At 58.4% G+C, this 13,754-nt stretch overlaps 2 protein-coding genes across 2 annotated transcripts; both read left to right on the forward strand.

Moving 5' to 3' along the window:
• Positions 1-8,648: 8,648 nt before the first annotated feature.
• Positions 8,649-11,702, forward strand: DCS_07686 (uncharacterized protein; the record flags this gene model as incomplete). The annotated part of the gene is made up of 7 exons (XM_040804970.1): positions 8,649-8,766; positions 8,843-9,046; positions 9,111-9,193; positions 9,250-9,591; positions 9,679-9,835; positions 9,894-10,138; positions 10,206-11,702. 7 exons carry the CDS (start codon positions 8,649-8,651, stop codon positions 11,700-11,702), a joined length of 2,646 nt encoding a protein of 881 aa, XP_040655074.1.
• A 738-nt stretch (positions 11,703-12,440) lies between these two features.
• Positions 12,441-13,613, forward strand: DCS_07687 (putative ornithine carbamoyl transferase; the record flags this gene model as incomplete). Its single annotated transcript, XM_040804971.1, has 3 exons — positions 12,441-12,773; positions 12,829-13,516; positions 13,573-13,613. The coding sequence occupies 3 exons, from the start codon at positions 12,441-12,443 to the stop codon at positions 13,611-13,613; spliced, it is 1,062 nt and encodes a 353-aa protein (XP_040655075.1).
• Positions 13,614-13,754: the final 141 nt, after the last annotated feature.

A 13,754-nucleotide genomic window follows, 5' to 3' on the forward strand; every position in this document is an offset into this window, starting at 1 on the left:
GCTCCCGCCGGCGCGGGAGCGGGTGCGCCGCTGGCAGGCTGCCTCGCCTGTGGTAGCAACCGATCGGCCCGCGGCTGCCAGAGCGTCGTGGCACGATGCCATCGCTCGCATGCACGAGGAGAGGGGGGGGGAGGGGTTGGCCGTCGTCGCAAACGACGTGGCCTAGGTGCGCCCGTCGGGTGGTGAGAGCGGCAGCGCCGTCGCCGCTCTGCCCACGCCGTCGCCCGCGCCGCCGAGGGGGACGGCGTGCTTCTGTGGCACGGTGCGGCGCAGCAAAACGCAGCACGGCGCAGAGGGCAGCACGGCGCAGAGGGCAGCACGGAGAAGCGCAGGCGGTAGGCATGGTTTCGCCAGAGGCAAAGCACCCTCCGTACGTGCGCGCTCGCCCATTCACCGGCAAGCGCGAGTGAAGGTTCGTAGGAACACTTGAGTGGTCGTCGGATACGCCAATGTGTCCGTATGCGTGCGAGTACGACGGGCGAGAGGAGCAGGGAACGTCGCCACCGGGGCCAGATCCGTCGGCGGGGGCACGTCAGCGACGGCGACCCTGACAACTCGCTGACGACTCATGAACGAGACCGAGAGTGTGGAGCCGGACCGTGTGGGCCCTGGTCTGGCCTCGTCCTGGCTCGGGAGCACACGGGCTTGTTTGCCATGGACTCGTACAGTACTGTACAGTACGCACCCGTGCATCATTACTGTACTGCACATGGACGTGTCGATACTCGCACATCTGCGGTGGCTAGGTAGATGTACATGGCATGTGTACAGCACTGTACTTGGATGCCCCAACAGGCACGAGCACGCATGCACGGGTTTGGGGGCCGCGGCATGTACATGTACTGTAGGTAAGTAAGTACACGCACGCGTACTTGGGGGAGTGCTCGTACGTACTTACTTACGCCTGCCTGCACGCCGACCGAGTCCGTTCTGGTCAAGCGTGCAGAGTACATGGAGCGGGTACCGCCTCGCCGCCTCGCTAGCCCACGGTTGCGCGAATGTAAAAGTGTGGGGAGTGGAGAGGGCTAATTCCTCCAGACGTCGGTGGGGTCCAGATTTGTTTGGGGCGTGCGATTTGGTTGCAGCCGCCGCACGGCTCGCCCGCTCGACAACCGCTTGCTGCGTCAGCTGCCGCCCGCGCCGCACTCGCACAGGCGGCACCCGCCGGCGGCTGCGCCGACGAGGTGGTTGGCCAAGGAGGTGAATCGCACTCGTGCCCGCACCGGCGTCGTGCACGCACCTATGCGCGAGCAAGTGCACGCCGACGCAAGAGAAGCAGGACCGGTTCGAGCAGGTTGGTCGGCACCGACTTGCATGTGCTGTCGCCTGCTGGTACATGCACGGCAACGGGGTAGGTGCCGATACGTTTGGCTGATGTAGGTGTGGGTGTACAGTAAGTACAGGCACTACGTAGTAGTTGTGCTTGGCTGCCTAGTGCCTTTGTCAGTACGGAGTACGGAGAGGATCCGGTCGAATATTACCTGCTTGCGCTTGCTTGTCACTTCCATGGCACTCCGCACTTGATAATAGCTAAGTTCTTACCTACTAGTAAGTAAGTAAGTAAGTGCATGCACATAGTTGTAGTGCTTGCACTCGGTACGGAGTACTTGCTCGTACCTTTGCAGTACTTAAGTATGTACGCGTGCTGTGCAAGCATGAGTACATGCACTCCGTATTGCATGCACACGTAGTTGTGCATGTGAGTGCTCGTAACAGGGCTAGCAAGTGCACAATTGCTAGTGTTTGCGCATGCTTGCAGGGTATATCTGATGCAAGTATTACTCTGTGCAGTGAGAACTCGTACCAGTACTCCGTACTCTGTGCAGTGCTCCGTACAACGTACTTGATTGAGTACCTACGGAGTACTTGTTCTTACATAATAGTACGGAGTAATACATGTACTTGATAAGTACTTGCTTTGAATCACACAAACTACCTAGTAGTCATACTCGGCGTTGTAATACAGGGACAAGCACTCCGTACTCCGGGAGTAACGTGTACTCCGTACATCTGATGTGCCACTACCCGCCAAGTACATGTGGGTGTAGGTGTGCTTGTCCAAGTACGGCGAGACTTGGATCCTTGCTCCCAGCCACGCGCACACACCGCCGATGATCCGTCGATCCAATGCGCAACAACAATGGGCATGTCCTGCGCCGATAATTTTCCGACGCTCCGTCTCGTCCCTGCGCGCACTCGAGCCACGGTCCTTTCCGGCCGCGGAACCCGTCGGTCGTCCTTTGTCGTGGAGACAAGTCTTGCCGATGAAATGGAACAGAAGTGCCTACCTGCGCTGTGCTCCGTGCTTGTACGGAGTACTTACATGTACTTACGCCTACAAGTACTTACTTACTGTACGTACCTGCTGCGCAAGCACTGTAGCTACAGAGTTCCTGCAAGGAATTCCTTACTCCACACTCCGTACTCCGTACTCCGTAGGGTAATAATGCATCATCTCCACCGCCTGATAGGCACGAGCCGTGGGTATCCACGAACTCTATACAGTACAGTACTTACAACCAAGTACTTACAGAAGCACTTCGCACAAGTACTTCCAGTACAGTCTGCTTCCCAGCATTCTGACGGGCGTACCACCCCGTACCGCGGAGGGGTAGGCACGCGCGGTACTGGCACCTGCACCTGCGAGTGCCTGCCCATGACAACCACTCGTTCGCGCTTGCACATGCACGCCCGGGACCTGGGAGTATTTTGAGCTCGACCAGGTGTTTCATCCTCCTTCCGTGCCCCCCCATTCGCTCGCTCGAGCGAGAAGAGCGGAGCCGACGACCAATTTGCCCGAGCGGTGGCTTGACGCTGACAAGGCTGCTTGCCGTACGGAGCAGGTACCTCGAGCTCGTACCCGTGCTGGGAGCCTCCCGAGTTACGTACTCGTGGCCCCTAGAATGTTGGCAGAAACTTCGCCGGGGGGGGCTCCAGGCCAACTTGGCGGTCACCACGTTCCCACTCTTATCTGCCGCCGCCCCGCCGGGCCGGAACAGGAAGCCCCAGCCTGCGGGCCAGCTGGAGGAGCCCACATGGGACGTGGCGGGCAGGAGAAGGTGGTATCGACATGTACAAGTACTTGTACTGTACTTGCTTACTTTTGAAGGTGAGCGTTCTTGTGTACTTACTTACTGTGCTGTAATATTACAACAACAAAGTACAACCACGGGGTACACCCAAGTCAGTACTTACATAGCCATGTATGTAAGTACTTACTTACATGCACAAGTACTCCGTACTGCACTCCATACCGGCTGCACTCCAAGAGGAAACGAAATCGCCCGCTCGAGGGCCGTCGAAATCTTCTGCCCTGGACTGCATGCATTTCTTGGCAGAAATATTCCATGTGAAAAGTCAAATGCCTGCTTCCACACGCACATGCACTGCTGCACTTGCTTGTCGGTGATTTCCTCGAGAGCAGCGCTACTGCTTGCACTCAATCTCCGTGGTGACGCTCCCAACCTGAAGGAACATGCCCTGGGGAGCGAGGCAAGGGTGCAGGCGCATGACGTTGCCGCATCGGCGACCCAAGGTACTTGTGCACTGTGCGTGCTCCGTATCGTCACAAAGTATTCGTTACTGGACTTGCTCCTTGCTGTACTCTGTACTTGGATGCACTCAAGCTTGGGGCAACATTAGTACATGTACGCAAGTGCAAGCACATGTACAGTGAGTGTTACAGGTGTAACCACGACCAATATTGGAAGCACGCCGTACTGTAATACTCCGTATATTAGTACATGTACGCGCTGGTAGGTTAGTTCCTAGACTGTGCAGACGTCTGCTGCAACACGTACTGTAAGCACTCCGTACTCTGTACATGCACATGTGGTCTGCCACCTGAGTGGCTTGCTGTGGCTCCTCCGACACCCTGTCGCATCGACGCAAGGGAAAAACAACAGGGTACGGAATACCAGTCGCTGCCGGACGCTAGACGAACTGGTTGGTCCGTGGTGCGTGCTCGCTGCTCGCTGCTCTGCTCGTACGGTATTGCACACGAGCATATGCTAGCTTTTTGCTTTGCTGCGAGGGTTAGTACGGAGGCGGAACGCCACACGGTACTCGCAAATTGTTGCAGGTCTGTCGGTACGTACTTGCATGTGTGCGGAGTACTGGTTTGGTGCCTTGCTCTGACAGGCTCCAAGTAAGTACATGTACTCCGTACTTACGTGCAGTGCAAGTGGTACACCTACGGTACGGAGTACAAGGCAAACCGCAATTATTATTCTCTAGCAACCTGTTAGAGCATCCACCTCCGTCGCTGGGACTGATCGTACTAGGTACTAACCTTGTAGGCATGCGAGTACATGCGTTACTCCGTACTTCCTGCAGTTGCCTTGTCACGCTGCGTCCGTGGCATCTATCTGCCTATCGAAAGGTTCAGGTGCAAGCGCTTGAATCTGTAAACTTCTTTCCTCCGTCATTGCTGCTGGAGACTGCAGATCTGGCACCATGGACGCAGAAGAGCCTTTCATGCAGTTCTGCCATGCTTGGCTCAATGCTCGTGCACACCGGCTCTGGTTTTGGCTCTGCTTGGTTCCAAATCGCGCGGGGCTAGCTGCCTTGGTACTTGAACCAGCACTTGGGTGTTTAATACCAATCTACGGAGTATTACGGAGTACACCACCGACTATTAATGGACGAAGCGAACGGCAAGTAATACTTACGTACCAAGTACAGTACTTATACTAGTCCGGCTGTTAATAGTACCTTTCCCAAGTACTTCATACCTAGTAGTAATAATACTTACCTACTGTACAGTACAGTACTGGCGATCTGCGCGCAAGCGTTAATATGGTCCGTCCCTACTCTCATCGAGTACCCGCGACTACCATGTGCGAAATTGCGGCGCCCTGTACTCCGTACTCCGTACGCCGTTCACCAAATAATCTGCCCAGACAGTCGCCCTATTCTGCAGGGACGAGACATGGCCGAGTGCAAGCTCCCTACACCAAGTGCGCAAGCTACCCGCTGGATGACGGGCCTGCTTGACGAGGCCGGACGACAAGTGCGACATGCGCGATATCGTGCGACGAACCGACCTCTCGCCGTGCCATTGATTTGGCATGGCCAGCGGCTCGTCTCTGTTGGTTCGTTGCCGCGTGGAGAAGGGTTCAACATGGGCAGAGGTACGGAATGAGTACTCCGTACGGAGTACAAGTACTTGTACAGTACAAGCACTTCGTGGAGAGCGATGCCTTGGCCATGCTCCGTAATTCCCCCGTACCTGTGATGCTGGGGACCATGTCACGCCGAAGATTCCGAGCTCGCGTAGTGCGCTGCTAGACTTGCAAAGGGATTGCCTCCGTCGCCTTCCAGGGACGATTTCGTAACATGCATGCACGGGGACGTAAGCCTAATCGAAAAAAAAGGGCGCCGCCACCACATTCCAGGGCCACCTCCCACCGACCTTGCTGTGGCGCCCTTTCCATGTTTGGCTTAAGCATGGTTGCATGTTGCAACGCGACATCTGCGTGTTGCCCAGCTCCGCCAAGGGGCTGTCAGTTTAAGTTGGGATGTTCTAAACGGCACGGCTACCCATTTGGGCAAAGCGCGGGATGAATGTTTTATGGCACCTACACCTACTTGAGTATTACAGTACATGATTTGCACATACTGTACAAGTACTTACGTACATGCACATGTACTGTACAGTATGTACTTGTATCTGTAGGTGTGAGTGCCTGCATGTACTTGCTTGTGTTTGCAAGTAATAAGTGAGTACCAATGCAATCACATCCAAGTGCCCCATCGCTTGCTCGTCGTTGAACGGAGTACTGTCCTTAAGTGAGTGCAAGTGCAGTAAGTACAGCGCAAGTACATACAGTAAGTACAACGTACATACAGTACTCCGTAAGTACACTTCATTTCTCCATATCGTGCTCGTACTTGAGTACACCTACTAATAACTGGGGTAAAAAATACTTGCATACTAGTAGGTACAGTACTGGAGACCGCATACCAATTCATAAGTATAGGTACCCAGTAGCCCTTGTGGTGTAGTTGTACTTGGCGCCGATAATCATACTCGCATTGTACATGTACTTGTTGTATAAGCAGGTACATGTAGGTGTATACTCCGTACTGGTACAACTGTTCGTTCATGTACGGAGTACGGAGTGCAGTACATGTACTTCGCGCTCCGTATACCTACTTGCAAGTACGCCTCCTTACAGTACTTACTTACTTGGCACCTAGTGCCTAGGTGTACACCAAAGTACATGTGAGTGGCACGCAAGTACGGAGAACTCTGTACTTACCCGTGTAATGTGCTCCGTACGTGTACTGTACTGTACTGGGCTGTAATATGCAGTAATTAGCCTGGTTCAAGTACAGTACGTACCTGCTGACCGATCACCCCTACAGCCAGTACACAGCCGGTACGGTAGCCAAGTACATATACTCCGCACTTACGTTCGTATACAACTAGGTACTTGTTCGTGCACCTAGGTACTCCGTACATGTATTCGCTCATTACTCGCACGTGCACGGCTGGTGCCTGAAGCGCACGCCTCCGAGGGCTCGCACGAACCTGTCAGGGTTTGGATCTTGATGGCAACCAAGGGAAAGCCACACTGCCCCTAAGCCAGACAAGGCGGTCCGTTGGAGTGCAAGATGACAATGGCGGCAAGATCGGGGGGACCACCACCTGCGACAGGGCGCCATGTGTGGCTGGTGGGCGAGCGGTGCGCCCTCCCCTCTGTTTCGCCGCTCGCTCCAGGTTGGCCGTTCCCGCGCACCGTCGCGCACGTGCATATGATGAATGTCCCTTGCACATGGGCCTTTTCTGCCATTACACGTCGCTCACCCATGTGGTCGCAGGTGGACGGTTGTGGCAGCGCGATTCTTGTCGTCGAGGTTGGCGATGGCGGCGGCGGCGGCGAGTGGACGCCAGCAAGGCAACGGTAATAAAAGCACTCCGTATTAATACTCGCTATAACACGTTTTCTTGGCCTGGTATTATTACGTGTAATTACTCCGTACAGTACGGAGTACATGCAGCTACTTTAGTACTTACATGTATTACTTACTGTACACCTACTGTGCCTGCACACCTGCCTGTACACCTAAGTAAGTAGTACCTACAGTAAGTAGGTGGAAGTACTTACAACTACCTAGTAGGTTGTACTTCCACCTAGGTGTACAGGTACTGTAGCCTACGGAGTATTACAGGTATTAATACGGAGTACTGGTTCTGTATCCGCACAGCACTCCGCATTATTAATACCAGCATGGTACGCAGTACAGTACATGACAAAGGTGGCCAAGTGCACATACAAGTGGGTGTACAAGGAGTCCACGATAACGTTTTCGTAAGCGTGCTGCGCTGCATGGAAGCATGTACGCACATGCAACCCAAGAGTGAGCCCATGTACAAGTGCAGCACCGTACTGTACGTGCAAAGTACCTGAGAATGCAAGCGCACTCGTACTTATTTACAGTAATACTGTACTTACATGTGCTTGCCATCTCCGGTGGTGGTGGGTACCTAGCGGTGAATCTGTTTCGGCCATGGACGCCAGCGCGGGGTGGCGGCTGGCAGATTGATCCGTGACCCCAACCGACGTGCAGGTGCACGTACTTCCTGTACTTGTACTTGCACGAGCACAAGTATCGGTCGGCACGGAGAGAATGCGCGTTCGACCGCGACATGGCTCACGCTCGTGCACGTATCTGCATGGCCTGGACGAGCAGCACCCTTCATCTGGACCCCAAGCCGCTGAAACGACGGCTGCCCGTGCACGGCGTGGCGCACGCAACCCACGATTTCCGTGGCCGAGGTGCGAGCAGGTAATGTTATGTGTGTAGTTGGTCGGTAGGTGCACACGTCGCACTCGGCGCGTACTAATGCGTATTTACTTACTACGAAGTAACTTGGTAAGTAATTGCTGCTGTAGTTGGAACCAGTGTATCTGCTAGGTATCCCAGCACGAGACCGCGGGCGCCGCCAGCACACCAAGTACTTGCTGGTACTCGTGAGAGCTTGCATTAGGGCTCTGGCGGACCAGCGAGCCACCGCCATGGCGTGAGCGTCGGCGTGAGCAAGGGTGTGGCGTGAGCGGGGGCGTGAGCGAGATGGGAGCATGGGCAGGCCCCGCTCGCCTCAGCACGGCACGCCGCCGTGCGAATAGCCGACGCCGTTCCCTCCCATTTCCTGGGTAAGGGGAGTTCGCAGACCAGCTGGTCCTCCACCAACAGAACTGACCAGAACGGCCTCTCCCCAATTCGCCTGTACCCATTTCTTCTTTCCTTCCTCACCACAATACTCCCTACAACCTCGTCCACTCGAGACGGCTTCGTCGCCACCGGCCAGGCCAGTCCTCACCCGTCCCTACCGGACCTGCCCATCTGACCGGAATACCGTCGAGTTTCCCACCTGCATCGTCTGCCATTGTCCGCGACGCCGAATTTTCTCCCTTTCCCGTCCTAGTGCTCCCCCGTCCGTCCCCCCCCCCCCCCCCCTGGTGACGGCGCCGTGCGATACCCCCTCGGGTGGATGCGCCTCTCCACACGCCGGGTGACCGACGCACAAGCAGCCCATCTGGCCGCATCCCGACTCCTCGCCATCACCCTTCGCGACAACGGCCATCGCTGCGTCGAATCTCGACACGCTGGCCATGGCCAACCACCACCCTTCGCCCACCATGATGCAGATGCAGCAGCAGCATCAGGCCCAAGTCGGCCCTCCCCAGAATGTTCAGGCCTCCTTCGCCCCGTCGCACCAGATTTCCGCCATGAACGAAACCGTCTGGCTGCAGATCGGTGAGTGCACGCCCGACGCTTCTTCGCGACTCTTCTTCTCCTCGCCGCCCCTCGCCGATGCTGACCGCCCTCGCAGGAAGCTTTTCCGAGTTGCTGCGCATCCCCGAGGAGGCCATGCTTGCCTATGAGCGGGCCCTGCAGGCGAACTCGACGTCCACGGCGGCCATGAACGCCATCGGCATGCTCCTCAAGGGTCGCGAGGCCTTTGACAAGGCTCTCGAGTTCTTCCGAGCCATCGTCCAGCTCGAGCAGAACAACGGCGAGGCCTGGGGGAATCTTGGTGCGCCCCCCCCCCCCCGATGAGTCGACGCCTGCGTGGACCGGCTCGCTGACCCTCTTGGCAGGCCACTGCTATCTCATGACGGAAAATCTGCAAAAGGCCTACGATGCTTATCAGCAAGCCCTCGTCAACCTCCGTGACCCCAAGGTGCGTGCCCGCCGTGGATCCGAGCCGGGAGGGTTGCCCGACCTGACGTCGTCTAGGACCCGATGCTGTGGTACGGAATCGGCATCCTGTACGATCGGTACGGGAGCTACGACTACGCCGAGGAGGCCTTCTCGCAGGTCATGCAGATCCAGCCTGATTTCGAAAAGGCCAACGAGATTTACTTCCGCCTCGGCATAATATACAAGCAGCAGACCAAGTTCAACCAGAGCCTCGAGGTGAGGCGCCCCGCCGCCGCTCTCTCCTCTCCCGCCACCGCCGTGGTATGCATGCTGACCTTGGCCCAGTGTTTCAAGTACATCGTGAACTCGCCGCCCGGGCCCTTGACGCAGGAAGACATCTGGTTCCAGATTGGCCATGTTCACGAGCAGCAGAAGGATGTAAGTGGCCGACCCTTGGCGCCTGCCCGTCTCTCCCGCCCGCCTCTCCCGCCCGCCTCTCCTGCTCGTCGCTCACGCTCCGTCCAGTTCGACAGCGCCAAGGCCGCCTACCAGCGGGTCCTGGATCACTCGCCGAACCACGCCAAGGTTCTTCAGCAGCTCGGATGGCTGCACCACCAGCAGAGCAACGCCTACGAAACCCAGGACCGCGCCATCCAGTACTTGGAAAAGTCGGTCAGCGCAGGTGAGAAGAAGGGTCGTGGGCCTCCTCCGCCGTGCGCTCCTGCTGACGGTCTCGCCAGACAACGCCGACGCCCAGAGCTGGTACCTGCTCGGTCGCTGCTACATGTCGCAGCAAAAGTACCCCAAGGCGTACGAGGCCTACCAGCAGGCCGTGTACCGCGACGGCAAGAACCCGACGTTCTGGTGCTCCATCGGCGTGCTCTACTACCAGATCAACCAGTATCGGGATGCCCTCGACGCCTACTCTCGCGCCATCCGCCTGAACCCCTACATCTCCGAAGTCTGGTACGACCTCGGCACCTTGGTAAGCCTTGGCCGAATGGTGACGAGTTGTGCTCGCTCCGCGCTGCCGTGCTGACCCTCCGCCGCAGTACGAATCGTGTAACAACCAGATAACGGACGCGCTCGACGCCTACCAGCGCGCCGCCGAGCTTGACCCGAGCAACCCGCACATCAAGGCCCGCCTCCAGCTCCTCCGCTCCGGCGGCACCAACGGAGGCCCGCCTTCGGTGCCCCCGCCGGCCGACGTGCACCCCCAGGCGTACCAGGCCGCCGGTCCTTCCGGGCCCGTCGGTCCCCAGTGGGGAGGTTCGACGCAGCAGCCCGCGCCCAGCGCTCCGCCGTCGGCGACGGGCGAGAACTGGGCTCGCGGCCTCTCCGGCGTCAACCCGCCGCCGCAGCCCCCCAACCCCTACGAGGGGCGCGAGGCCTTCCGTGCTCCGCCGCCGCCGCCGCAGCGCCAGCCCAGCCCGCAGCAGGAGCAGCAGATGCGTCAGCAGCAGCAGCAGCAGCAACAGCAACAACAGCAGCAGCCGCCGCCGCCGCCGTCTCAGCAGCCGCCGTACGCCGACGCCCACCGCGGCGGTCCTCCGCGTCGTGGACCGTCTCCCGGCCCCGCCGCTCACCAGTACCCTCAAGGTCCGCCGCCGCCCCCGGCAGGTGACCGGAGAGTGATCAACCCCAACTGGGCCGGCCCAACCCCCTCGGCCGCCGCGCCGCCCTCCAACGCCGGCAGCGGGCCCAACCCGCAGACCAACGGCATGGCTCCCTTCCGGCCCAGCAACAACAGCCCTCGCCCTGAGGGTCGCGGGCCTCACGACAACCGCATGCCGTCTCCCAAGTCCGCCTATCCTCAGCACCAAGCGCCGCTCCCGCCCTTCGCCCATCACCCGGACGCGCCGCCGCCGCAAGCCGTCTCCGAGAGCGGCCCTGCTCCTCTCCCGCCGCCAGAGTCGTCCGTCCAGCGCATGGATGACCGACCGCCTTCCGTCGGCCCCAAGCGGATGCGTGAATGGGAGGACGAGTCGGCCGCCAAGAAGCAGGCCAACGAGGAGAACCGAGCACGGCTCGGGGACATGAGTCATCGACGGCCTTCGACGCCGCCGCGCGACTCGTACCGCCGCAACTCCTCCGAGACGCGTCGCCCGGACGAGCAGCGTCGTGGGGAGGAAGCGAGGAAGGTCGACGAGACTCGTCCTCAGAACGAAAGCTATCACCCGTCCGAGGCCGCCCACCACCCCCAACCCGCCGGTCCCAGCCAGCTCCCGCCCATCCAGCAGGGTCCCGGTCCCCTGCAGGGCGTCAAGCTCGAGAAGCCGCCGACGGGCCCGACCGCCAAGGAGGAACGACCGCCGCCCGAGCAAGCGCCCGTCGCGCCCCCGGCCGCGACCACCACGGCCGAGCCTGAACGGGCCGCCAGGAAGATGGACGTCGACGAGGATTATGACGATAGCGGCGACGACGACAAAAAGGCCGTCCTCACAAACGGGACGGCCTCTGCGCAAGGATCGGCTGATGGAAAACCTTCGGCGCCGTCGGGTGCCATCGTCAATGGCTCGTCGGCCACCGTCGCCAAGTCCGAGTCATGAGCAAGAGGTGTGAGTAGGCTTCTCGGCCCCGGCATGTTTGTGTGGGAGCTTCGATCATCTCCATGTATACCATACCCGTCCGAAGGTTTCTATTTTCAATGGGAAGAGGGGAGGGAGGGGAGGCGGGAAGTGGGAGGAGAGGGGAGGCTTGGTCCATGGGGAAATGGTTGGCAAGCATCCATTATTCCTTCGTGGATTTTTTTTTTTTTGGCTACGCGGCCGCATGCGAACGATATCCGTACTATAGGCAGTTATCTCTAGTAGCTTGAATGGGTTGATGACTTTGATCGATTGATCGTGCCAAGTGTGACGGTTTGCCTCCATCAGACGCTCCCATCCCACCGAAGCGTACCGCCGTTACGCTGGAGGGTGCTGTGCTTGTTTGTACCCGTAGTGCTTGGGCATGGCGCCGGAGGGATCCCGTTAGCACGATAGCTGCACTATAACGATATGTAAGGGTACGGAACGGAAATTGTTCCCCTGCCGCCGTACCACTTCATCGATAAGGATTACCGGGTATTAATAGCTTGCCTTTCATCATTCTGTTGCGGATGACTCCGGATTTTGGCCTTCCACCAGACGTGGCATTGCATTCATCCGAGGCAGCCAGGCCACTGCCTTCAACGCAACCGTGCAAGTGCCGGAAATACCGCTCATTTCCCTTTCCGCTAGAAACACCATACCGCCTGAGCCAAACCATCCTTCTCGGCGGTAGCTTCTCCAACGTACAGTACGAAGATGAAGGCCTCACTCCTCCAGGTCGCTCGAGGCGCTGCCCACGGCCTCCAACGGCGCACCTACTCGTCCCGCACTTCTCAGGCGAGGCATTTAATGTCCATCGGTGATCTGACCCCCAACGAGCTGTCTACCCTGATTCGCAACGCCGCGTCGAGGAAGCATGCCATCGGGGCCGGCCGAGCTCCGGCCTCCCTCACAACGTCGCTCACGGGCAAGACTGTCGCCATGATGTTCAGCAAGCGAAGCACCCGGACGAGAGTGTCTACCGAGGCGGCCGTGACGGCGCTCGGTGGCCACCCCATGTTCCTCGGCAAGGATGACATTCAGCTTGGTGTATGCCTTTCCGCCACACATCCCCCGATTGGCCACTGACAGAGAGCCTTGCTAGGTAAACGAGTCCCTGTACGACACATCCGTTGTCATCTCGTCCATGACCTCGTGCATGGTGGCCCGAGTCGGACCACACTCGGACGTTGCCAACCTCGCGAAGCACTCCAGCGTACCGGTCATCAATGCCCTGTCGGACGACTTCCATCCGCTCCAGACCATTGCCGATCTCCTGACCATGCATGAGGCGTTTCCCTCGTCCAAGGCCTCGGGCCCTGATCTTGGACTCGGGGGCCTCAAGGTCGCTTGGGTCGGCGACTCGAATAATGTACTCTTTGACCTGGCCACCGGCTGCGTCAAGATGGGCGTGGACATTGCCGTCGCGTCCCCCGAAGGTTACGGCATCCCCGAGCGCATGAGGAAGCTCATCACATCTGCCGCGAGCGATGTTGGCTCTCCCGGCAAGCTCTACGAGACGACGATACCGGAGGACGCCATCAAAAATGCCGACATCTTGGTGACGGATACCTGGATTTCCATGGGCCAAGAGAGCGAGAAGAAGAAGCGCCTGGACGCCTTTGCCGGCTACCAAATCACCAACGAGCTCGCCAAGAGAGGCGGCGCCAAGGATGGATGGAAATTCATGCACTGTCTGCCAAGGCACCAGGAGGAGGTCGACGACGAGGTCTTCTACAGCCCGCGATCTCTCGTCTTTCCCGAGGCCGAGAATCGTCTCTGGGCGGCCATCGGTGAGTGCGCCCCGGCCGGCTTTCTCTGCCTAGCTTTCTCTGCTGACGACCGATAGCTGCCCTGGAAGGTTTTGTCGTAAACAAGGGCCAGATTTGAACCCTAAGAAGGCTCGCCTTCTGTGCACGTACTGTACAGTTTGATTGGGTGCATAAGCGATAGTTTACGAAGCAATAGCTATTTGACAAGGATTTAAACAATGACTGCAACGTATGCCGCATCCATGGCAGGCAAGCTCCG

The sequence above is a fragment of the Drechmeria coniospora genome, chromosome 03 (assembly GCF_001625195.1).
Source record: "Drechmeria coniospora strain ARSEF 6962 chromosome 03, whole genome shotgun sequence".
NCBI classification, from domain to species: Eukaryota; Fungi; Ascomycota; class Sordariomycetes; order Hypocreales; family Ophiocordycipitaceae; genus Drechmeria; species Drechmeria coniospora.